The 27,260-nt window shown below is 33.6% G+C and overlaps 1 protein-coding gene across 1 annotated transcript; it reads left to right on the top strand.

Moving 5' to 3' along the window:
- Positions 1-351: 351 nt before the first annotated feature.
- On the top strand, positions 352-26,983 carry LOC124531231 (sodium-coupled monocarboxylate transporter 1-like). The gene is made up of 13 exons (XM_047105729.1): positions 352-895; positions 6,127-6,335; positions 8,899-9,058; positions 12,762-12,827; positions 17,542-17,593; positions 19,745-19,812; positions 20,647-20,801; positions 21,809-21,949; positions 23,180-23,404; positions 23,569-23,750; positions 24,843-25,087; positions 25,402-25,680; positions 26,577-26,983. Exons 2-13 carry the CDS (start codon positions 6,136-6,138, stop codon positions 26,604-26,606), a joined length of 1,803 nt encoding a protein of 600 aa, XP_046961685.1. The 5' UTR covers positions 352-895; positions 6,127-6,135; the 3' UTR covers positions 26,607-26,983.
- Positions 26,984-27,260: the final 277 nt, after the last annotated feature.

The following is a 27,260-nucleotide window of genomic DNA, read 5'->3' as shown; positions in this document are numbered from 1 at the left end:
GTCCAAAATGATATTCTCAAACCTAGCGCGCAAAATATCCTTAAGATTGTAAGCGTAGGTTTCATCCTGTCTAAAGATGTTATACTTGAAAAAGAGATACATAAATTATATACATCATACCAGGAACTACCATCAAATCTAGAAAAACAAAATGACTTAACACGTGACTTATAAAATATATATAATATTTTTAAAAACATCAAAATTTTGATAATGAAACATCTAAGTATAAATACAGTAAAGCACTAATGAGTTCCAATCGGAATCGTATTAGTAGTTTGGCGCTATTTTCACGTCACTGTTGTCGTTAAAGCAGTATCGTCATGCAGATTGTTCAGTTCGCCGGTAGACGTCGCTACGGTTGCTCGAAAATTTCCTATCGCTGTGTATACTGTATTCGCGTGCCAATGTGTGTGTTGCATTTTTAAATAGTGTACCTAAATAATTTTATCGTGTGTGCGACTGACGTATGCTGTTAATTCATTTATTTAAACATAACCCGTGTGGTCGCTTGTTGATACCGACGTGCATACTTTCATCCATCTGTGCCATTGCTATGAAAATTGCGTGTGCTCTTTTTCCGAGAGTCACGATACGAGTGGTGCGTGTGCTAAACTGACAATGACATTAGTAATCTGTGACGTAAGCGCGCGGGAAATTCGAGTTACTTTCTGAAGAATGTTGACATTAAGATATATTTTTTGCATAGAGTGCAATAGATTCTTACGAGTTGTGATGTTCAGTGAAAGTTGTCGGAACTAGTTGACTCGTTGACATTGTCGTACCGTGCATACGTTGACGCCCTTGTATCATTGGCAATACACCATATATGCGAAGAATTCATATACTTCTTCCGCAATAGCCTATTTAATGAAGTAAATAAATTATTGCACAGGTAAATATTATCAATTTATTTTTATGTTAAAATGAAAAGTAAAAGGCATTTAGACCGGTTATGTGACTCAATAAATAAATATACATTTAAATAAGGTCGATAAACGCGTTTAGTGTAGGTCACGATTGACATTAAAACATCCGTCATAATAAATGTTACTAAGATTATTTTTTTAAATATAATCTGTGTACTTTATTTTTTAAATAACAATAGAATAAAATGTAAAGTTATTTCATAAATAATATATAAATAAAAATATGTAACGTAAATATTGTTAAGGTTTTTTGTTCAAGAATCACAGATATCACGTTAAAGGAGGTTCTATACATAAAAATCGATCCGTGTAATTAAAGTTTATTATTATTTTCAATGCGGAACTTTATGTATTTCAATTCCGGCACTATACGATTTATTTTTTTTTAATATTATATTTTTTTTTAAATAAAAACAGATAAAATATTGCTTCTGCTATGTTTTGTTTCATATTTGTTTTCGTCGCGAGACTGTATCGTTTGTTTAGATTTAGATCTTTTTTAAAAAATACGTTTGAGCGAAAAATGGTCAAGGACGTTTTATTCTATAACTAGCTTTGCCCGCGACCTTGTAGCCGTTTGAATTTTACAAAACAAAAATTATTGTAGTTAAGTTACTCCTTATTATATCAGTTATCTGCCAGTGAATGTCCTGTCAAAATCGGTCCAGCCGTTCCAAAGATTAGCCGGAACAAACAAACAGACAGATAAAAATTGTAAAAAATGTTATTTTGGTATATGTACCGTGTATACATAATGTATTGAGTAAAAAAAAAAATATTTTAATATTACATCAGACACTAGATGAAAATTTTATAAAATTTATTCGGTTTTCGATTTACACCCATTTATATCGATGGAAGTATTATATTTTAAATAGAATAATTATAATCGTATATGTAATATAATGTATATGTATATATAATACCTATTTTGATTTTAGAGCACTTACATATTAAGATTTTTATTATAAAAATCCATACAGGTAGATTTAATATATTAAAATTGTAAGCGATCATTAACTTAAAAAAAAGAGTACTCGTTATTTCATACGGCCGTTCTCTTTGGGTGTTTTTATTTATAAATTTGTTTAATTTCGATATTTTTGACATATTATTTGTCTGAGTGTTTTTAATATTCATTTAATATATACTAGTTTTGCTTAAAGGTCTGCTGATCACGCACTTGTCTTCTTAGCACTTCAATATATGCATTGAGGCATTTGTTTTGCCACATATTTTGTATACAATTAATAAACGGCGGAAGAGTTGTATCTTTCTAGTACGGAATAAAAAATAATAATGGTTTTGAGAAAATTTCTTCTTGATCGCCAATTTTTGAGGCAAGTGTTTTAATATGTCAGGGAAAGCAGCGTTTAATGTGGGCGCAAACGATTGATTAATATTTTTATACTGCTTATTAATTACTTTTACAGTTAGGTACTACTTAAGATCATATGCCTGATTATAAAAAATAAATGCATAAGTTTATTTCTAGGAACTAGGTTACTACTATTGTAAATAAATTCCATCAATTGATTTATTTTTAACAGATCTATAACTGTATATGTTGTCAGTTTATTTAAAAATAATTAAGGGAAATTTTCATATATTAAATGGAAATCTTTTTTTTGACTCGATAACACACAATTATATAAGTAGTTACATAATTACAACCACAAACGAGGCACCATACATCACAACAAAGGCGTGGAAAACATGTGGAGATTATTTTAAGAAAAAACTAAAAAATGTTTAAGGATACATTTAATGCGAATGAAACTGTCCTTGTACTTCGACCCCCCATCTTGAGATCTTATCATAACATCAACGTTGTATGATATTGTCAGAATTTGAGATAAAGTATAATATTTGGTTTATAATTTTTATTTGAATAATTTAATGATTGCTTAACAACTAGGATATCAGTGTTGAAATAAAACTTTAATGATTCCCAGCGATTCATAGGGATTTTTAAAAATTTTACTCTTGCTTAGGTAAATTATGATAGGAAATAGGCTGAAAGGAAAGAAACGAGGTGTAAGGCATCAACTCGTTATCAGAGATGATGATATTCAAAATATGAGTCTCGTCGTTTACGTTCGTAATATCTTTCTTTCGATACTCTGAAATATCACTTTTTTTTGTTGTCATGTCTTCTACGTCATAATGACGCCGCCAGCACGTGCGATAAAAAAATAAATAAATCGTAATTAAACTTTTTGATGCTTCAACATATATACATACATACACACATAAATACACACGTATTATGTATTTAATGTAGAGACATGTTGAAGACTTTCGTAAGGACTATTTTTGCTTAAATTATTAAAACTATTGTATGCCATGTGGTATATTTATTTAGTTAAATGGGGCGATGAAACGCAGATAGGATGTAACCTTGACTTGAAGGTAATGGTTTTAAATTGTAATAAAGAGATTTTTTTTATATTTTAATATTATTAATGTTTAATAGTAAGGAAGACCGTATTTTTTTTATAACGTTAGTTATTTCATACTTAATTACCCAAAAAAACCACAAAGGGTCATGTCTCTAGTCTCTACTATCTTTTTTTTAAAATAAATAACAGGTAAAATATGAATCTTTTTTAAAGATGTAATTCATTCTTAATAAGTCAAATAACAAATAGTATATTATATGTGTGAAAATAAACAGAGGGCGTAACAGTTAAAAGATATGTGTTTACTTAGCCTGAAATATTTCTCTAAATATAACCTAAAATGACTTCTTTGAGAAAACGAAAGATTGATAGAATTATTGTGGACGTTAAATCATATGTTTATTTAATTTTTGGATGTTTTTTTTAAATAAGTTATTGACAATTTGTGTGGTAAAAAGTTGCCCAAATGGGCGTGAATTGAAAAACACAAAGTGTTTCGCGTCAGTATTTCTAATCAACAGTATCTGTTCTTATTTATTATGAACTAATTACTTTATTAACGATTGTTTATTTTTACATATGTTTCAGCATATCTTCATGTATGTCTTTCTTCTTTACATAAACACTTAATCTCAAAAGTGCGCCAAAACGAAACGAAAGATCTTACGTCCTTGTTATTTCTCTATCCCTTTCAAATATCTTTTGTAGTTTTCTTTGCAATTTGTCCTATGGCTACTGTAGTGCCAACCTGATAATCTAAACTCTTATTACGGACATCCTCTATAATCACTAGCAGTCCAATCATTTCGTCGGACAAAAGGCAAATAAATGAAAACGAAATTCACAAGCTAATTTTAGATGACATACACAATAACTAAATAGAGCAACAAATTAAGGATCACCCACAATACATTTATTTAATAAATCATAGGCCTTAGCACCCCGGAAATATAGCTCAAAAAACTCAAGCTTTTCTAGGTATTCTCTACAACAGCGGTCGGCCACCTCTTGGTAGGCAAGAGCCACAAGGTAGCAAAATGAACTGGCGGGCCGCAGTCATGAAATTTACCTTATAAGCCCAATATACCTTACTCATAATTAATTAGAGTGAAATGTCATATTTCATAGAAAAAATGATATTCAATTTTTTAAAAGATATAGAATTTAATTCGTATACATTACATTATGTTTATATGTTGGGGCAAATGAAAACTACAAACAAATGAATACCTAAATAGGAATAAGATTTTACTCAATTTTAGTGTGATGTCTGCGATTGTATTTAAGACGTTATTTCTTGAATGGTACCTGTCATATTTGTCAACTCTTTTACAAAACAGTCACAGCCGCAAGGAAGATGTTCGCGCGCCGCGTGTTGCCGAACGCTGCTCTACAACGTATCAAAAATTAGCTTGTTAATTTCATTTTCATTTTTGAATGTATATAATGACCGGACGATAAAACATTTTTAAAATCGTTTTTATACTTTATATTTATTATAGTCTATCGCATATCAATTTCTGACATTTAACAATCATCGATGGGAAGTTTCAAGTTCGTCTCGGAATAGCACTGTTGGTATCTTTTGTGATTACATTTAAGATAATGACAAACAGAGATGAATTACATACGTAGAGCGTATCGTTTTAAAGTACTTTAAGAGTACTTCCGCACTAAATATATACTTCTAGTCCTAGTTTGTGAGGATGTATGTATGTTTGTTACTCTTTCACGAAAAAACTACTAAACGGATTTGTATTAAACTTTACAGTTTTATAGGTTATACATCAGAGTGACATATGGGTTACAATTTATAATGATTTTATGTAATTTGGTCATAATAAACCATACATATCAAGTACCCGTATGAAGCCAAGACTGGCCAACAAGAGACAACAACAAGAGCAGCCTGTAAACTATCCACTACTGGGCCTAAGGCCTCCTCTCCCTTCTGAGGTTGGGTTGAAGGTTTGGAACAGAACCCACCACGCCGAGAGCGAGATGAATTTTAAATACAAATTAAGCACATGAATATTCAGTAGTGCTTGCCTGGGCTTGAACCCGCAATGATGATTGCGGGTTCGAGGTTCGGTTAAGATGCACGCGTTCTTACCACTGGGCCATCTATGCTCTCGCAAGATGGGTCGCTATTACTTAATGTATTAATTTTAAGTTTTTTTAAAAATGCCTTTTGTGGTTTTTAAATAGGTTCAATGTTAACTACTACCGTTAGTTAGGTATCAATTTTGATGCCGATCAAATGGCTGTTTATGTAACTTATCTTTGTATTTTCTCTTGTTTTCTGCCGCAAGTCATCGGGCAGGTCTTAGGTGCCTTATATCTATATCATTTACTGTACCACTTAAAACGTGTATTTAATATTTTATGATGATCAGTTCATAGGTTAGGACATAAAATCGTAATAAACAAACGCACTTTTTCATTTACTTATTCACTACATTTTATATTATGTTTGTATACTGACAATATGAGGCTTAATATTGACAAAACTACTTTTGACTACTATTCATTTATGTTTTTAAATTTTATGAAATGCCCTTGACTTAATAATTATAAAAAATTAGCTTATAGTAATAGTAGTATAATTAGTAAATAAAAAAAAATCCACATATAAAAATGATTATTTTTTCATCATCATCATCATCATCAACAGCCTATTTTTGTCCACTGTTGGACATAGGCCTCTCCCAGTGCACGCCACTGTGGTCTTTCTCCGGCTACTCGCATCCAGCGATTATTTTTTATTTTTTATTTTTTATTTTTTATTTCAACAGATTAACAAGATGTCGTTCACGATGAAAGAAGGGGGTTTTGGGGTGGGTGACTATGTCGCATTTGGTGTGCTTTGCGCGTCATCTTGTGCCGGTGGGGTGTGGTACAGTGCTGTAGGTTCCAGGAGCAAAGCTGTGGTAGATATCAAGGATTACCTACTTGGAGGGAAGGCGATGTCAACTTTTCCTGTTGCCATGTCGTTAATTGCCAGGTAAATGTAACTTTGTTTTTTTTATCTGTAGCACTCTTTAAAATTATATATGTATTGCGACTATTGTATTGTTATTATTCGCAGGAGATCTTTGAACTCTCAACTAATCTTAAACAATTAAAAAGGTTTTATTTGATAATAATTTTCGGTAATTTAGAATCGTGCGAAAAGTATGAATTTTAATGCACATTAAAACCTCGTATAATTTTAATTAATCACTACACGTGATTAACTATTATTATTATCTACAAAACCTACCTAAATTATTTTTTTTTCAAACATTTTAACTAGAAAAATATTTTTTATCTATAGTTGTTGTTGTTTGGCTTCTAAAATACTTAGAATCCTCCTGAAGTATATGATCAAATATGATTCTTATTCTTGAAAATGAGTTTTTCTTTCTGATTATATTATTTTTTCAAAATTTAAAAAGCAATAACTTTTTTATTGAATATATTTTAAGCGAATCTTATTTCATTACGTCATAGAGTTTATATATATCATATTTAAAACTATGTTAAATCTATTTCAAGCAGTCAACAAGAACGAGCACAATATTATCCGGTCAAAGTATTCATTATTGCACAATCAACAGACGACTAAGACGTTATGGTTATCTGGCATTAAATTATGACTGAAATATCTGTATCAACAATTATAATATTGATGTTTGAACATAATCGATACAATAAAGAATCTCTTATTTTTACTAGTTAATTAATCTGTACTAGAGATCCGCCCTGGCTTCGCATGGGTGCAATACTAAATATACTATAGAATGTTTTACAACGTTCACAGATTTTTGTCATTAGAGAAATCAATATGCATTTTAAATCTGTAATATCTTCGAAAATATTAATTTAAATTGAATCCTGTAAAGGGCCAAAGTGTACGCCAAGATAGCTCTCTGAGTTGTATTTTTTTCCGATTTATTTGATATGAATAGTTACATTATGACCAATCTACACAAAATCATTATAAATTGTAGGCTATGTGTTATTATGATGTATAACATTACTGTCAAATTTTATTTAAATCCGTTCAATATTTTTTTTCGTGATAGAAGTAACAAATATACAAACATTTGTTTCAACCTTCTTCAAAAACTTTCGCATTTATAATATTAGTAGTATATTACATTAATTACATGAATTTTATATTGGGTATTTAAGTTGGAAAAAATAATACAATTTATTTAAGTTTTTCATATATATTATATTATTTCATATATGCAATAAAAATATATCATGATTAAGTTCAGTTGGTTAATACACTGGTAAAAAAGTATACTATATTTTCCCACGGCAAAGACTATTCTCATAAACACATTTCCATATGTATGAACGAGAGAGAGAGAGAGAGAGAGAGAGAGAGAGAGAGAGATAGAGAGAGAGAATTAAACAAATCTCCTATTTCAAAGTTCTCATAAATTTTAAAATATAACATAAGCAATACGACCGTTATGCAAACGGTTGTTACAAATGCATAGAATGCAAGGTAAACTTCCTTTGGATATTCAGCTGAATTAGTTGATACTGGAAAAAATATATACTGCCACTTGTCTGTCCGCGCAGGTTTTTTACATATATACATTACCGCCAAAAAACTAGTTTCTACCTGTAGCAACTACAGGTACAAAGGTCATTTCATCTTATTTTCCTAATTGTGATATAAGAAATGGTTAATATTTCTTGCACCATTAATGTCTGCGGTGATGGTAACCAGTAACCATCAGAACAAATAAGTCCGCTACAGACAGTTGTTGTAATTTTTAATCAAAATCAAACATGTGATGTTTACCATGCTAATATCAAACATTTTATTGGGTTGTTAGGTATTATGACTACATTTCCTTAAAGATATTGTATGTTTACATACATTTTTTCTATTCATTTATTGTATGTGTATAAGAAGTTATGTTTTGTAATGTAAAACATTATGAACATCTCCAATTAACTAATTATATTCTTGATGAAATATAATGTTGAAAATTCAATTATCATAAGAGATAATTACTTGTATTAATTGGGTGCATTTAATAGTGCAATTCACTCTTAAGCTTAAATAAACCTTTGTTGCTGTTATACTGAATCATTCAAATAATAAATATAAAATAAAACGTAAGAACATGGAAGTATCTGTTTATTTAGTGTTCAAGGAAGACAAACATTTATTGAGAAACTAATTAAGTCTTAACAGATTACGCAGGCGAGACAAAAGTAAATCATATTTAAACGTAGTAATAAAAATATATGAATAGATAAAAAAATATGCAAGAATAAAACTCATATATTATATAGTACTTTAGAATGAACGATGTGTCAATGATCGGAAATAATCGTAATTTATTGTACTTAACAAAATCGATTTTTGTAATCGATTGTCAAAAATATTTGAAACAAGCTTCTAAGATCATCGACATTATATACGATGAGGTCATATTCGTAAATACGATGTTAATCGATAAAAAGTTTTTATCCTGAAGTACTGGTTTATACAATACTAACATTAATGTACGTTTGATTTTAAATGGCTGTTAAATATATCATTGTTTTAATCATAGCTATGTCTCCGGCGTCACAATCCTCGGCACCCCGGCGGAAATCTACAACTACGGTACACAATACTGGCTGGTAATCGTGGGTGTCACCCTCAGCTGTATCGTGGTGGCTACCGTGTATTTACCTGTGTTTTGTACGCTCAGACTGTCGTCTTCATATGAAGTAAGTGATATTCACTAATAATACCATTTTACGTACTGACTTGCACTATTATTATCTTTTATCTGTATTTTAACATAGTATAAAAAAAGTCGCTCTCCGCTGTCTGTCCCTATGTATACATAGATCTTTAAAATTACGCAGCGGATTTTGAAGTAGTTTGTTTTTAATGGACAGAGTGATTCGAGAGAATATTATATATACATGGACAATATAGTAAATACACGTTTACAATTTTAGAAGTTTGTAAAGCCGGGGCAGGTCGCTAGTAAAATCCTAAAAACTTTCATACTTCAGCAATTCGATTCTGTAAGAATTCATTTCGCATCTAACTCGTTAAATATTAACAACTTATATATACGCCATTTTGATAAATGTATTCTATAAATTTTATAATTATTATAGTTAACGTAACATTCTGACGTTACAAGCACGTGTTCTGGGTGAGATTCGAGTTTCTTGTTACAGAATAGTCTAACTGCAATAAAAAAGTTTAAATATGTAATTGACCTTTTACACTTTATTTAATATCAATCATTGCTAACCATTTTAATTTTTGCTATAGATGTGTTTATTTTATGTGGTTTGAAGCAAATAATAGTAATAATTAACGTGAATATTGATAAAAGTGTTTCAACAATTGGGTCAATAACGTGATTGATGATTGTTTGTTTGAAATGACCTGACTTACGTTGATTTATTTTGACTACCTTCGAGTATTATAATTATTATTACAGTCAATGTCGTATAAAAATTCCTGACATCTAATGATTACAATTGTGCTGAGAATACATTTAGTTCGTGTAGAATAGCTAGTCAATTATCATTGAGAGGCTAATACGAAGAGAAATATGCTTTTCCAATTGTAATATTTTTAAGATTTATCACTTATTGTACGGCGGAGTTATGAAGGTATTACACAATTGTATGTATATATGAAACGTAGTATATTGTTTTATGTGATAATGTAACACTTTATCTTGGTAAATAAAATATTTTGTATATCGGAATTTATCAAATTAAATAAATAAGATTATATTTGATCTCTTTGATGTCTCTCAATTGGATTATTTATCGTAAGTCGATTTGGTCAGATCTTATCTGTATTAGGTAATCTGTCACAAACGGGGGCCTGACGTGCGCCGGCGTATTGGGTGGACTTTGTACGATGGAAATAAAACCGTGTTCATATTACGTCATCGATAACTTGTATAAAAAATACGCTGTTTAAGAGTTGCACTGATCTAAAACGTAATATCTACTTTCCAAGTCTCTTAAATATTATACACAAGTTATCAAAACATTTAACCCCGTTTTAATAAATGTGTATTAAATATAGCTGATATTAAAATGGCAGAGCAATTGCTAGTAACATTAGGAAACGAGAATATTCGATCATAAGCCCCGTGTTAATTCTTGTGGTTGACCTTACAGACTAATTTAGTTTGTTTGGATTCGCGTTTTTTGAGTCGTCTGCAATCGAAATGAAGGAATAACTAAATTAATGTTAGAAATCATAGCTATCATAAACATTATATAATGTATTAATTAGGCATTTAAAATGTTGTAAACCTCGAATAAAAGACGAAGAGTTTTGTTAGCACCAGAAAAAAAGTTGAAGTCAATTCACTTTTAGATTTTCTGTTAATTTTATATAGAAAGAAAATAAGTACTAGAAAAACGTTCCAATGAATATTCCTAATAAGAAAATTCTCAAAAAAAAAAAATTTAATTAAAATAAATCGCAACGTTAGTTGACGCTGTATGTATGTGTCTGCACGATATCTGTTGTAAAACTCATTAGAAGGCAATTAAGTTTTGTGCATTATTTTCGAGTTTTATTTTGTGGCACTATAGATAATTAATGCCACTCCACAGCTACCACTTCATTATAAACCACCACGTTAATAAATAAAAATGAAACTCAAAATTATTGCTATTTGTTCGTATACTGGTCAAATGCAACTGCATGCATGTATTAATTATTGAACAGGGGAAATGTACATGAATTTACATGTTTCAAACATTTTTATACTCTGTCATTATTATCTTATTATATATATAAATCATCATCATCATCATCATGTCGTCCACACCGCATCCGGTGACGGCGACTCCTATAAATTACGCTGGTGGGCTCTAATATGGCTGGCGAAACCGAATTTAGTTTTAAACACTCTCTTGCAAGAAGCACAGAATAATTGGCCAGCTGAGTTGTATGTATAAGAGTAGGAGAGCTTTGGCCTAGTCCTCCGCACTTGGCGTTTCGCATCAAGGTCTTCAAGACGCTCAGTTTCAAAGCGGTCGACACTTTTGTGGACGGTTTGGCGCCATTCTGGTCTTTGACTCGCCAAACTCTCCCAACTCTCAGTTGGTATATGACATGCCACAAGGTGGCGTTTGAGTACGTCTTTATAGCGAAGGTATTGCCCGCCTTGCTTCCGCTTCCCTTTGGAGAGCTCTGAATAGAAGACCGCCTTTGGGAGTCTGCTATCGGGCATGCGTAAGACGTGACCGCTCCATCTTAGTTGATGTTTCATTATCAGGGCTTCAATTCCAGACATACCTGAGCGACGTAATACTTCGGTGTTTGGAATTCGGTCCTGCCATTTAATGCGCAGAATAGATCTGAGACACTTGAGATGGAATGTATCCAGTTTCTTAATGTCTGCTTTATAGCAGCACCAAGTTTCTGCAGCATACAGTAATATAGGCAGGACAATCGCTTTGTATACTATCATTTTAGTTTGCAATTTGAGGTCGTGTGAATTCCAAACACGGGCATTAAGTTTGCCAAAGGCCGCGGCAGCACCTGCTATTCGGGCTGGTATTTCTGCTTCGAGTGTGTTGTCGTGCTTTAATCTGCTGCCTAAGTATTTGAAGTATGGAACTTCTTCCAATGCAGAGCCATCCAAGTTAATAGCCGATTGGTCAGCAAGACAACCTCGAGCAGGTTGCTTTAAGACCTGAGTTTTGCTGGTGCTTATAACCAAGCCAAATCTGCGGCATGACAGGTGTAGGGAGTCTACATAGGTTTGAAGAGACTCTATTGAGTCGGCCATAAGGCAAACATCGTCGGCATATAAGACGTCTAGAACTGAGAGTCTGGAAACTTTAGTCTTAACTCTGAAACGGGACAAGTCGAATATGCTCTTATCTGTTCTGGAGCTAAGTTCAATTTGACTATTGCACGTTCTAGTTGCATCTCGCATAACGAAAGCAAAGTATAAAGAGAACAAAACGGGGGCCATGACACAGCCCTGTTTTACGCCACTGGTTACTGGTATTTGGTCTGAAAAGTCATTTTCATGTCGAACTTTAACCGTCATATTGTCATGAAACTGACGTATTAAGTTTAACAACTTCTCAGGACATCCAGTTTTCCTTAGCATTATCCACAGTGCTTCACGCGGGACTCTGTCAAAGGCTTTCTCTAGATCTACAAAGCACATATACAGAGGACGGTGTTGTTCCAGGCTCTTTTCTTGGATTTGCCGCACAATAAAGATAGCATCCACCGTTCCTCTGCCTGGGCGGAAACAACACTGGGACTCGGGAAGTATGGTTTCTGCGTGCTGGGATAGACGGATGTTGACGGATATATAAATAGCCAGCAAACAAAAGAAACTGGCAGAAAATTCAGTTAAATTATTTTTTTTTTTTTTTTTTATTTTTAACATTTTAATAAACAGAGCAATTGTTTCAGTATTTAGAACTGCGGTTCAATCGCCATGTTCGAGCGGTCGCATCGATTCTCTTTCTCTTGGACGAGGTAAGTTGCTATTACGAATATTACTAATGTTTTATCAGTTTCATACATATAACAAGTGAGGATAACTATATGTGTGCACAAGCTTAAACCTCTCTTTTACCGATGCTTGATAATATTAACTCTAACATCATTTAAACGACTTATGTATGTTTTTTAATCTATGAAAACCGATAGATTATAGATAAGGGATAAATTATCTGAAAGATGCAAAATTAGTCGCATTAATCATCTAATTAAAAGAAAGAGGAAAATTTAAATGTAATAAATAAACATGTTAATGATATTTGCTGACATTAAAAATGCACCTGTAGTTTATTATATACAAATTAATTATAATTTTCCAACTTCTCTCGGCATATATTATAATTTAAATATTATGTTTCATAAAACATTATAAAAATTACGTTATATATTATAACACGATATCATCGCCAATATGTGTGTGTGTGATTTTACACAGATTATTTATTGATTATTAGTTTAGCAGTTAATAGCAGTTAATAGCAGACACAAAAACACACAAACTAAAATTAGGACAGATTAAATTTTATAGATAATATCCTTTGAAGTTATGTATTATTATTAATACCGGACAACGCTCTGTGTACATATTTACAGATTTATATATATGCTTAGTTTGATTAAATCAGCGATAAACTAGATACAGCTATTAAAAGGCATTAATGATAACTGGGTTATGAATCGACAATAATTACAGCGACTTTATGCAATGTTATTATTTAATCTGTGTGACATAACAAGTATTCTATTGTAGCTGCATGTTATTGCAAATTAAAATAAGTCAGATAGATTTATGCGAAAACGATATTGACGACGTACGACATTTATCTGTTAAAGGTATTTTTTTAATTATAATTAATTATGCTTTATGTAGGAATTATACGGTAATTTTATAAAAATAGGTATTCTTTATTTACATACTAATTGTAGACCACGGTTCCGATCACGTTTTAGGGGATTGGTTGTCAGCTCAAAAAGTAGCCTCCTTGGAGTTCAAGTTTGCTTCACACCAAATATCATCAAATTGCTTTCATTGGTTTGGTTGTGAAAGATCGACAGACATACGGACAAAGTTACTTTCATATTTATAATACCTATTTGTACCTATTTTTCGGTTAAAATTGTTAAAACCTAAATTTCGAATCATTATCGAGCATAATTATTCAATTCAGACATGACAATAATAAGATTTGTACGAGCCTAATAGCTATTATATATATTCAGCTTTATATGTCACTCTCCAGTCACAAAAGCCAAATAAACAATATTTAATGAATTGACGCGATTTTCAGCTCTCGATCAGTATCGAAATCTACCACTATCAATTAAAAAATCTATGAATTTTCGAAAAAAACTATGAACGTGCTTACCTGTTGTGATTGAATTTATAGTTAATTTTGTATTTAAAGTAAAGTAAAGTGTAAATTGCCTGTAAATTTCCCCCTACTGGGCTAAGGCCTCATCCATTAAGGAGAGGACTTGGAACATATTCCACCACGCTGTTCCAATGCGGGTTGATGGAATGCACATGTGGCATAATTTCGACGAAATTCGATACATGCAGGTTTCCTCACGATGTTTTCCTTCACCACCGAGCAAGAGATGAATTATAAACACAAATTAACCACATGTATATAGTGGTGCTTGCCTAGATTTGAACCCGCAATCATCGGTTAAGATGCACGAGTTCTTACCACTGGACCATCTGAGCTCTTATTTTGTATTTAGTACCTATTAAATAATAATAGTCATCAAATTTATTTATTACATATTTACTCGCTAGCATTTTAGTATACTTGAATGTGCAGTTTTTAATACAGCTCTCGATTTATTTTAAGAATTGCAAAGATAACAAGAATGAAAATTTGCCGTAAGTTGTGGAAATACGTAATATAAACTATAAATAGCTATTTTACCGAGAAGATTTAGGTTGCAGAAAATTTTCTCGGGATATAACTATAAGGCGCGCTCGTCAACGTTGGAATAATATTATCGGTGTGCATTAGTGTGAATCAGTGACGCTTGTGCTTACATGTGTGCGTGATACGACTTAGTATAAAAAATATATAATTACAATATTGATACAGTTAAAAAAATGGTAAAAGTTTTAGATGGTTTTTCAACAATTTCGAAGTTGATGTTTTAGGATACTAAGCTTCTAAACTTATAATACAATAAGTAGAACAAACTTTTGATCCGGTTTTCCTGTATTAAAATAAACATTGAACTTTACTAGGTACTTAATACATAATTTTTTTAATAGGGTAACGTCTAAATATCAGGGTAACGTAAAATATATATAAATTAGATAACTTGTTAAGACAAGTTTATTTTATTCTTTAGTAATAAGATCTGTTCCTATAAATGTTAAAAGTACAACACGACAAAATCAGGGTCAATATTATTTTTAACAACAATAAACCCGTATTATGCAATATGCAATATACTTAGCATAAATGAAAATGTAACTATTTCACAACGAATTTTCAATTCAGTGCAGGTATTTAAATAACAATTGTCCGACTTACGTGTTGTTAGAGAACATTTTCAATGGAAAATGTATGAAATAAAGAATGTCGTTGTTTAACAGTTTCAAAAACTGAGTAAACAAAAATGATATTGGCTTAATTTGTTTAAGTATTGCAGTGAAAATTACTTATTTATTGCTGAGCATTACGTTATTTAGGCGAATAAATTACTTTACCGAATAATGTTTGTCAAGCGTAATTAGAAGTCTTATTTAATTGTAATTTGGATTTTTTCAGTGTTCCTATTTATGAGTAGAGCGATACAAATTCGTAACTATTCATAACTATTATTGTATAGTAACGGCCTTGTACATTTCCCACTGCTGAGATAAGGCCTCCTCTTCCATTAAGGAGAGGGTTTGGAAAATATTCCACTACGCTGTTCCAATGCGGGTTGGTGGAATGCACATGTGGCAGAATTTCAATGAAATTAGACACATGCATGATGCAGGTTTCCTCACGATGTTTTCCTTCACCGCCGAGCAAGAGATGAATTATAAACACAAATTAAGCACATATATATAGTGGTGCTTGCCTGGGTTTAAATCATCGGTTAAGATGCACGCGTTCTAACCACTGGGCCATCTAACCTCCTATTATATTATTGTAGCTTCATTATTTTTACAGATATTAGTATTAGTATTGATCCAATATGAAAATACGTCTGCTATATTTAATATGTATTTAGAATAATTTTGCAATTTACGCGAGATTATTTCTTGTCATTCAATATGTCTTAATTAGGATTTTCTTAAATATGTGTACTATGTAGACAGCCTGATTTTTTTTTTACTTCTAACCAGTTTTGTATTTACTTCCATTTATAGATATACCTTATTATTTTCAATTACAATTTACGAGACGAAAATAAAATGATAGGAAGTAAGTATTCAATGAAAAAAATAACAGAGTTGTTTAATGCTATTGTATCAATTAATTTATAGCTACTAATTGCCGGCCAAGGATGTTCATGAATCTGGACTTTACTCGCGTTGCGATTCAACGTGCGCGGACAATGGTCAATTGACCATTTTACGAGTAAGTGTGTACTAATTTACACACGTCTTGTGGACGAATTGTTGCTTTGGATCGTCTTACACGATGGACATGCGAATTGAATAAAGGTTTACTACTGTTTTTATATGCAATATTAGGTTAGAAATTCAATAGAAATTCATCGTAAAAGTTTTGTTATTTACGTTATAACGACATTTATAATACAAACAAACAAAGTAATCCCATCAATATACATGCATGACTTTACACGGGTACTATGTATAGTTATTTTATGACCAAATTGCATAAAATCATTATAAATTGTAGCGTATGTGTTATTCTGATGTGTAACCTATATTACTGAAAAATTTCATCCAAATCCGTTCCGTAGTCTTTTCGTGAAAGAGTAACATACATTTCCATCTTCAAAAACTTTCGTGTTTATAATATTAGTAAGACTTGCAGGATTTGAGATTAACTATCCAATTTTTTAGTTTATATAGAAATTTAAATGCAGTATTTGAAATATATTCTTTATTTTGGTTCCAGAATACTTTCAATGGCAAATTTCATTACTCTCGATTCAGAAAGAGAAGTTAAAAAATAGTCTGATTTGCATTTGCAACATTATTCTGTAACCGTTATTAAGTAATTAAATACAATATTGATACGATTAAAAAAATTGGGAAAAGTTTTAGAATTTTTTTCGACAATTTCGAAGTTGATATTTCAGGATACTAAGCTTCTAAACTTATAATACAATAAGTAGAACAAACTTTTGAGCCGGTTTTCCTGTATTAAAATAAACATTGAACTTTACTAGGTACTTAATACATATCTATTTTAATAGGGTAACGTCTCAATATCAAGTGTAATTACTATAGAGTTATACAACAACGTACAGACAGCTTTTGACATTTATATCATAATGTTTTGTTTTTAAAATTGTACATAATTATCAAATAAAATACGTCATTAATTAAATTTAAATAAATTGATTTTAGAGGCCAGTAAACAATAACAGTTCATTTCCATTATTACATGTTACATCAGATGTTTAATTAATTACTTACTTTTTTTTGTAAAAACCAACAACTCACGACTGTGTTCATAACATAGGGAATATATTGTGCTAATGGTTCTGTTAATAGCTATACTTTTCTTTTCAGGTATTGTTCCTGCCCATGGTCGTCTATGTTCCTGCACTAGCATTTAATCAATGTGAGTAAATAAACTAATTATAAGATTATGTCATTTTACACTCTCGCTAATCAGTATTATAATTTTATTGCTTATAATAATGATTAATATTGCTCTTTAGAAGCATTAAAGATAACTAGAAGTATTTCGCTCGCGTTTAAAGGGTTGGTTGTCACGTGTTAGGCAACAAAAGCCCATGTCCTTCATTGGAGTTCAAATTTTTTTCACACCAATTCATCATATTCGGTTCATTGGTTTGATCGTGAAAGAATGACAGACAGAGATACAAGAGTTACTTTCACATTTATAATATTAGTATTATATATATAATGATTGACATTAATTGCTCTTTAGAAAGAGTCGAGATGGCCCAGTGGTTAGAACGCGTGCATCTTAACCGATTATTGCGGGTTCAAACCCAGGCAAGCACCGCTGATTCATGTGCTTAATTTTTCTTTATAATTCATCTCGTGCTTAGCGGTGAAGGAAAACATCGTGAGGAAACCTGCGTGTTACAAATTTCATACAAATTCTGCCACATGTGTATTTCACCAACCCGCATTGGAACAGCGTGGTAGAATATATTCCAAATCTTCTCCGCAAAGGGAGAGGAGGCCTTTAGCTCTGCAGTGGGAATTTACAGGCTGTTGGTGTTGTTGTTGTTGCTCTTTAGAAAGATAATATAGAAGCATGATAGATGATTATTACTTATGTCTGAATTAATTAGTTATCTTAATATTGTTTTATTGTTTGATTGTCGTCATCACTGGTATCAGGAATTGGTTAATTTTTGGCCCGGAGAATCGGAATAGCGTTTCGACGTAGATATTCCGGTAGCATTCTTGCCATCATTCCTCTCGAGCATGATTTGTACAGCAGCTATTTTTAATTACGTTCCGTATGTACTTATTCAAGTCATCAATGTTAATCATTCTTATGTAAATGCATGTCAAATAAAAAAAGTTATCTTAATCGTTTGTTTTAAATGTATCTGCGTCGAAATGCGTCGGAATAAATTACACCTATATAAACCGTATGAAGTGTTGCTTGTTAACAATATGTACTAGCAAACAGTTTAACTAGCTAAAATCTAATAAAGAAGAACTAGGATTTCGATTGTCTGAATATTTTGTTTTAAATTTAAAATATTTTATTATTGGGAAACAACAGTTAATATATGAGCATTGTGTAGGAATTAATTTGTTCTTTAGTCATATGAATTGAAATTACGTTCTTCTGTTATAATATTGTATGTAAAATTTATTTATTTTATTGCATGTAAATGCAATAGCAAAACATAATTACTCAGAATATTATTGGGTTTAAAGCGTACAAAGACATCCTAAGAGCTACAGCGATCTAGAAGTAATCTTAGGTTGATGTACGTGTAAATAAGTAATGTATGTTATGTTTTCCTACATATATTAAAAACTTCTATTCGCAATAAATAAAAAAAAACAGTTGTGATAGAAAATAAAATGACAATAAGAAAATTGTTATGTAAGTTAATAAAAAAACCAGAGCGAGTCTTACAGAAGAAACATATCCCCTTAGTAATAATGAATAGTATATCCTCTCGGAAAATAATTTTTCTCGGAAAACAGGTTGGTACTATCTGATGGCAAATTCTAGAATCGCGCGCGCTCATTGGTCGAATCAAATAGCGCGCGCTTCCTCGGCTTCCTGTTACACACTTCCGTTCCTTTTCACGAAATTACTCCCACGTTTTGTTGGAAAGCGAGGAAAGACAGTACACGTTATGACCAATAAAAATAAGCAGCATTTAACACGTCGTTATACATCGATCTATATATCATGACGATGTGATAGCCATAATGTTTTGAATATAAAGGTTCGGCTATATCACATTAATTGATTAAATACGTTTCCTCTAAATCTTCTTAATTTTAGTTGTACCTAGATAAAACAGGTTTTGTTTTGTGTACACAAAGCTTTATAAAGGTTCAATGACTCTTGTATTGTAAACGTCGATATTCAATTGTGCTGTTTACTCAAATGATTTGACTAAATGCCTTTAACACATTTGATAGTAACGGTTTCTTAATTTCAATATTAGCGTACTCTCGACTCGGGTGTAGAAATCTCCTGATCTGAAGCATCCAAGCCATTGGTACGACTGTCGCTTTTTTCATTTTTTATTTTTCTTTGCAGTAACGGGTTTTAATGTTTTTGCTGTGGGTGGTGCGATGGTTGCAATATGCGGCCTTTATACAGTATTAGTGAGTACTTTTTTGTTGCTTTTTAATTTTTTTTTCTTTTATTTAGATATAAATATCTGTGGGTTGTTTTAACTTTTTTTATTTTAACAGACAAGTACCAGGTTTACATTTATTTATCTTATAGCTGGCGCTGACATGTCCCAACGACTTTGGCTACAGTAATATAGTTTGTGATGAGTTTTTGATCATTGAACCAATGGGAAAAGCGAATGCGAAAAACTGATCTGTGTAGTGGAAGGGGAAATAGCACACATTAAAAATATGTTACTACTAATGCAATTTCTAAACTGTCTTTACGCACACTATTGTAGATATAGCGTATTCATTACTCTGACGCTATCGTAGTGTGTAACTAAAGTAAAGAAACGAGTACGATTGATATGTCGATGTATGTATATCGATTATGCGACAAAGATTTATTCACATAGCTTTCAATTTATTCACATAGTTTATAATAAATTACAAAATTATTTAAGATGAAAGATTTTATATATGTGTTAATGTATTGGTAAATACATCATCAAAATTATTATTTAGTTTATGACAATAATTGACAGTAACAAAGGAAAATTATAATATTGTGAGCTATCCGATTTGAAGAGTTGAGCGAGTCAGTTTTAGATACGTTCACAGGTCGTAACATCTAATAATAATAACATAATAAAATAATAACTAATAAACTTAGTTCCCAAGTTGTGTTAGCGATTACTTAAAGGTACCTACTGAATCTTTGTCAATAGGTGTTAATGATAAATTACCATCAGCAGGCCCATTTGCTTGAATGGAAATTGTTACTTGAAACAAATAAGTAATAGATCATATGAATGCATTTAGGGTGGTTTGCGAGCGGTTGTGTGGACAGACTCCGTGCAGACTGGCGTGATGTTCATCGGCGTGGTTCTGGTGGCGGCGGCCGGCACCCTCGCCGTCGGTGGCTTTGGTGACGTGCTCAGTATAGCTAAAGAGTCTGGAAGACTTGATTTATCAAAGTGAGTAAGAATATTTGAATTACTTAATCTTTACGGATTTTTTTTACGTAAGTTGACACATTTGCTTTATTTCATATAATTAATGAAATCGTTATCTTTGAATAACTTCATTAAATCTTTTTATTTGAGTGGAAATACGCCTGGTAAGTTGTGACTCGTATAATAATAATGAATTGAAAATAATAATTATGATATTTATCGAGGAGTCCTCGATTAATGGCGACAGGATTACCTTGTGTCCTCTCCTTGAAGATGGAGCCCAGTCTTAGTCCCAGAAACATGTCAAGTATTCCCTGTTACATGACGGGAGGGAATACGAATCGATTAATTAGATAAGGATTAACTTATTTAATTATCCAATCCATTAGGATATTATCGTAACATGTGGACTTACAGTAATTTTTGGTTTCTGATTTTATTCATGATCATTACTAAGATTCTTCCTTGTTGTATGTAGGTCGATATATTGTCGAAACTTTAAAAAAATGTTGACAATATAAGACTCGTTCATAACAAAAAACTTTTAATCTATGTTATTAATTTAAAATGAACTCGTACAAAAACATTTGAACTCAATGTGACTTCATTGTTAAATGTTAACTTAAACAAAGAAGACACGACGTTCTATATTAATTTATCAATTAAAATATGAGCAAAAAATAATTTACAATATAAGTTTTTTTAAGGTAAAAATGTAAAAAAAAGTAAAAAAGTAAGGTTTCCGTCGGCTGGTTCTAGGTATCGACATGGTATTTATGCAGTGGTAGTAAAGGAGGATCAATAACGTCAGCTACTTTTTTCCGGAACAATCAACGATTTCTTTTTTTTGTCTTACATATTTGTGTAAAATGGACCAGAATCGTTGATATTTCTTACATAATTTTTATGATATTCATGTTTAATAATGGCGCCAATGGGTGGTCGTGACTGCTATCAAGTAGTTAATTTTCCCTTCACTTCACTATGTTACAGATGAATCAAATGTTAATTATGTGTTTTGATTTTAGCTGGAGTTTTTCTCCTTACGAGCGTCAGACAGGCTGGGGCGCAGTGGTTGGTGGTTTTCTATATTGGACTTGTTTCAATTCTGTTAACCAGACTATGGTGCAGCGATATATTGCTCTTCCTAGCAAACGGAAAGCCATAACGTGAGAGCTGTTAATTAATATTCATTTAATATAATAATAGTTAACAATTATCTCACTTTATAGATCCTATTAAACCAAAACAAATTACTTAATTAATTAAGAATCGAAAAAGTGAACTAAACATTTGTAGAGACTTTGTTTTGTCTCATTATTGTAAAAATAAAAAATGGTTTTTTTTTTTTTTTTTTTTTTTTTTATGGTATAGGTGGCAAACGAGCAGGAGGCTCACCTGATGGAAAGTGACTACCACCGCCCATGGACATCTGCAACACCAGGGGGCTTGCAGGTGCGTTGCCGGCCTTTAAAAACTCTGCGGATGGAGTCTGCTGCAGCACGGAATCTGTAGCCAATTGGACGTGCTCAACCAGTCGGTCGGTTTCGGCATTACCGCTATGGGACCTATAAAGGCACGCGTAGATTCGCGGATGGTCGTCGCAGTCTACGCGCAGCCAGATAATTGATAGGTCCTGCCCTTCAAGGCTGCCGAGGCGTCGAGAGCAGATATCATCTCTGACGTAAACGCACACCCCAGCTCGTGGCACAAAAGTATGCTCCAATTTGTACCCGGGGTAAGAGAGAAAAGACGTATCGGCAGGAGAAGATATCTGGGTCTCGGTAAGAAAGAGCAAGGCCGGCTTTGCCGTCTCAAGGTGAAAGTGAACGGCATTCAAGTTGGAGTTGAGTCCCCTTATGTTGCAGAAGTCCACAGCGAGTGTGGTAGGGGTTGCCTTATGATGCCTGCTCCGCTTGCCCCGAACAGTGGCGAGCGCAAAATTGCCCCCCCCAGAATTCGGAGGGCAGCCTGGGCATCCCTGCTCAGGCGGTGTACGTCCTGAGCATGGATGCCCAGAGAGGGATTCTCCATCGCAGTCGCTAATGGTACCCTCCTGGGGTAATGTCACCAAATTCTGCACAACCATGTTTTGGGGGGAGAGGGATCGGGCCTCCGGAACTCTCACTTACCGGACGAAACGCGGTAGCATAGCTACCACTTCACGCCGATTTTAAGTGAGAGAGTGGTACTTCCCCGGGCGTGCCGGCCCATTCGACTGCAACCGAGAGGTATGCAGTGTGGCACTACCACTTACAAAAATATGATCACTTTCGCAAGCTCGACTAGTATTTATTGTCCAACCACTCTTATTCTGTTTTGGGCGGTGGTGTTATGTGATTCCATGAGTTTGCACAGTCGTTCGTCGTCATGAGATGTATCCTTTGGCGTTCCATCAGGGCGTTGGCGATATTCTGCCTGGGCGCGATACTGGCGATAACGCTGTGCGTGTGGTGCGGGCTGGCGGCGTGGGGCGCGTGGGTGCGCGGCGGCTGCGCGGCGGCGGGCGCGCCGCTCGTTGACGACCGCCTGCTGCCCGCCTTCGTCACGTACGTGGCCGACGTGCAGCACCTGCCCGGACTCTCCGGCGTCTTCCTCGCCGGCGTCTTCGGGGCTGGCCTGAGGTAAGCCTCGACGCAAGGAATTTTTTTAATATTGTTAAGTCTGTCATTACACGACATACCACACTTACCATTTACTTAACTTTAAAAACACGATGAGTAAACATTTACGTATTTCAATTCCGTATTGAATGTGCTGAGTGCCAATGTTTGATGGGTGCCGTCAGTTCGCTGTCGGCGGTGCTGAACGCGTGCGCGCTGGTGGCGGTGGAGGACATCCTGCACGGCTGGCTGCGCCTGCGCCTGCGGCCGCTGGCGGAGGGCATCCTGGCGCGCTCCGTGACCGCCGCGCTCGCCGCGCTCTCCATACTCATGCTCGTCGTTATAGAGAAGCTTGGCGGGGTGCTCGGTCAGTGACCTCGATTGTATATGTATTACTGTTTCGTGTGATTTTCTTCTTTTTTTTATAATAATTTAAACCATGATTACATGTTATATCCATTTATTTATTTTAATGCTTGGTCTGTCTTCTTATTCTTATGTAAAGTACTGTTGAGAAGTTTAAATAAAAATGTCCATTTAGATCGTCGTAGATATTATGCCAAAAGCTCCCTTTAGGTGCTTTATTAGAAATATTATATTTCATTAATTGATTTAGTCTGTCAGGTGTTTATTTTGTGCCTTGGTAAAATAAAATGTATTATGAATATCACAACTTTAAAAACATTAGATACAAAAATGAGCAGAATCCTCATGTAAAGGCAATTCATCAGAATTTACTGCAATTCTACTATTATTGCTCTCTGCTTCAGTCGTAATTGGCTACGTCACGGTTGTGTGTTTGGCAAAGATCCCGACATGCTGCTCATAAAAATAATTATTTTCTTGCGATGCGTATAAAGTTGACGTCATTTTTATATAACGATGTAAAACGTCATCGCACGTCGATCGTCGTCTCCAATAGAAGAATAGGAACCGTTGCAAACTTTAGGTAAAAGTTTGTGGCCAAAGATTAAGATTGGTAGCCAGTTTCGAAAATGACTATTATTAAGACTCATATAAACTTATGTTTGACAATTTTACCACGCAAAAACTTTTTTTATGATTTATGAGATTTAAATGCATTGTCCAATAGTATAATCAATTGTAGTATCATTTGTCTTTTCGTAGAAACATATTATATTTAATTTTAATAAATCAAAGATGAGTTATGAGAATAAAGGTAAAAAAGTAACAGTCTATAAATATCCCACTGCGTAAGGGCTCTTCTCCCTTTAGAGGAAGGGTTTCAGAGTTTGTTCCACTGTGCTGCTTCAATGCTGTTCGGTGCATATACATGTACCAATTTCACTGAAACATGACACATGCAAATTTTCTCACGTCGTTTGTGTTCATTGCCGAGCATTATATTAAGCCTGCATAATAAGGCTGGTTTCGAACCCACAATCATCGTTTATGAGAGTGACTGAGGAGTGTGCGTGACGTGTGTGGTGCGGCGCAGGCGTGGCGACGGCGCTGTCGGCGATCGCGGCGAGCGCGACGTGCGGCATGTTCACGCTGGGCATGTCGTGCTGGTGGGTGGGCCCGCGCGGCGCCGTGTGGGGCGCGGGCGCGGGCGCGGCGCTGGCGGGCGCCGTGTCGCTGGGCACGCAGGCCGCCGCCGCCGCCGGCCTGCGCGCGCCGCCGCTCGCCGTGTCCGCCGACTGCGCGCTCAACGCCACCTTCGCGTCGCTGCAGGACGAGCTGGTGAGTGCTCGCCGCGCTCCTATAGTAACTCGATCATGACTGTCCTCTTCTATTTGTAACCTTTTTCCTACCGTATCATTATACAGTGCCATCACTGTAACAAAGATAAAGTTCATACCGAGCATCGGTATTTTATTTTAAATACTATAAAATATTAACAAATGTATCCTTTTTGCGTAAACAATACCACATTACTGGAGCCGCATCTGATCAATTCTAATAGAATAGTTTAGTAGTCTGAAGTATCTTCAACCAATATTACTATTACATTCACTCTCATATGGCAAATTTAATAATTGCATTTTAACTTTCAGGATCCAGAAACGATATTCCCTCTGTTCCGTGTGTCGTACCACTGGATCGCGCCGCTCGGTCTGCTGGCGACGCTCACCGTGGGCTCCGTTGTCGGCTGGTTCTTCGACAAACGGGACGATTCTAAGATGGACGCGGAACTTTTCACACCAGTCGTCTGGAGGTTCTTACCCAGAGAGGCACATGAGAATTCAGGATTAACGAGGCGAGCTCTGAATACGAAGAATGTGGATTCACCGACGCCATCCGTCCCTCTTATTCTCGGCCAGGTGTCAGATAAAGTACGTGAATACATTGTTACGTTTCAATTGATTATTGAGTTATGTATGTACTTGCTTTTGATAATCTTCGTGAGTGATGTAAGAGTCTGATTTAGAGTTTTGGTTACGCGTTTATCAATCTAGAAGTCTGTAATACTATTTTTTCGTATAAATAAAACGGGACAGTGTCACTACATTATATGAAATTAAATTGAAATTCTCAACAATTCTATGGTCTTAACCTTCTCTCATTTATCGCTTGATTTAAAGACCAAACTTCTGTCAAAATAGACACGCTATTATTTCCTGACATGCAAAATTTTAAATCAAATAATATAATGTTACTAATAAGTGGGTTGTATAGGTGTCATTTCTTAATTATGAAACTTATAAATAACTCAAAATTTATTTTCATAAATTAAATTATTAATTTTTTATCAAAAATGAATGTTGACAGAAATTTCACAATGTCTCAACTCATCAATATGTTTTTGTCTGCATTAAATTACAAATATTTAGTTATATGGTATTTTTTCTACCAAATTAATAGTAGATTCACAAATTGGACAATCAAGTGACGAAGGATAATATCGTAAGGGATCCTGTATGACTCGAATGAAATACCACCATACATAAAATTGCGTCGATGAAACGTTGTGGAATATTACAACCTTACTTTGAAAAGGTCTCTTCTGGATTCTTCTAGATTAACGGGCTTTTCGTATGTTGTGTTTTACTCTTTCAAATGTCAACTCATTGATGATAAAAAGTGAAAATAATCAATTAAATTCAATTAAAATGTTAACTAAACAACCGCTATCCAACGTCAAGTAAGACCATATATGTTTGAAATATTCGGTATATTTGATTTTCGATTTCTTATTAGGTTAGTATAAATGTATGTTTTTTTATTACAGATTGAAATGAACGGGGAGACCAGTAGATGAGGTGCCAACTTAGAATTAAGATTTAAATCGATTATCAGGTAACGGAATCGATTTCTAAATCGATTATTTTATGAATGTATTAAAGATCGCTTAGAATTTTTAATAATTCACGAAAACATAATAGTTTTTATGTGAAAGGTAAGTTGGTAAGGTATGTTAATGTTTACACAATCAGTATCACTATGTACTTAATATATTAGAAGTAGGTTAGTATACAAACTGTAGAATACTTATATACATGTATATTTAAATGTTATTTATTTAAAATTAGAGGCCATTCGTTTATTGCATAAGACGTTTTCGGAGGGTAGGGTGATCGACCATATCTTATGTTTGGTTGGGAAGGAGTTTCGATACTTTTTACATAAGACCAAAAAAAATGGGCAAAGTTAAAATTATTTGAAAAAGCGCGGAAAAACTGTGATTGCCGAGGTTTAAATTTTGTTTGTACAGTCTTGGTAAGAAAGCGTTCGTCTTAAGATCTATTTTCTTGTGCTCAGTATGAACGATAATCTGCTTTACCGTTCGAGAATGACATATTGCGTCGCAATGATTTGATGTTTAGTATAAAATGTACTAAAAGCTTAAGATTTGGTAGGGGTATGACTTTGAAAACTGACGATGGTTTCTTTCTTACTCTGACTGTACAAACAT

Source organism: Vanessa cardui, chromosome 7, assembly GCF_905220365.1.
Source record: "Vanessa cardui chromosome 7, ilVanCard2.1, whole genome shotgun sequence".
Lineage (NCBI taxonomy): Eukaryota > Metazoa > Arthropoda > Insecta > Lepidoptera > Nymphalidae > Vanessa > Vanessa cardui.
This window is presented reverse-complemented; position numbering and strand designations above follow the sequence as displayed.

Excerpts from the sequence above, each read along its gene's own strand:
- LOC124531231 (XM_047105729.1), top strand. The coding sequence starts at position 6,136 with ATGTCGTTCACGATGAAAGAAGGGGGTTTTGGGGTGGGTGACTATGTC. Across the intron at positions 12,828-17,541 it reads TTCTCTTTCTCTTGGACGAG|GTATTGTTCCTGCCCATGGT; the intron begins GTAAGTTGCTAT and ends TTTTCTTTTCAG. Across the intron at positions 25,088-25,401 it reads CGTCGCTGCAGGACGAGCTG|GATCCAGAAACGATATTCCC; the intron begins GTGAGTGCTCGC and ends TTTAACTTTCAG.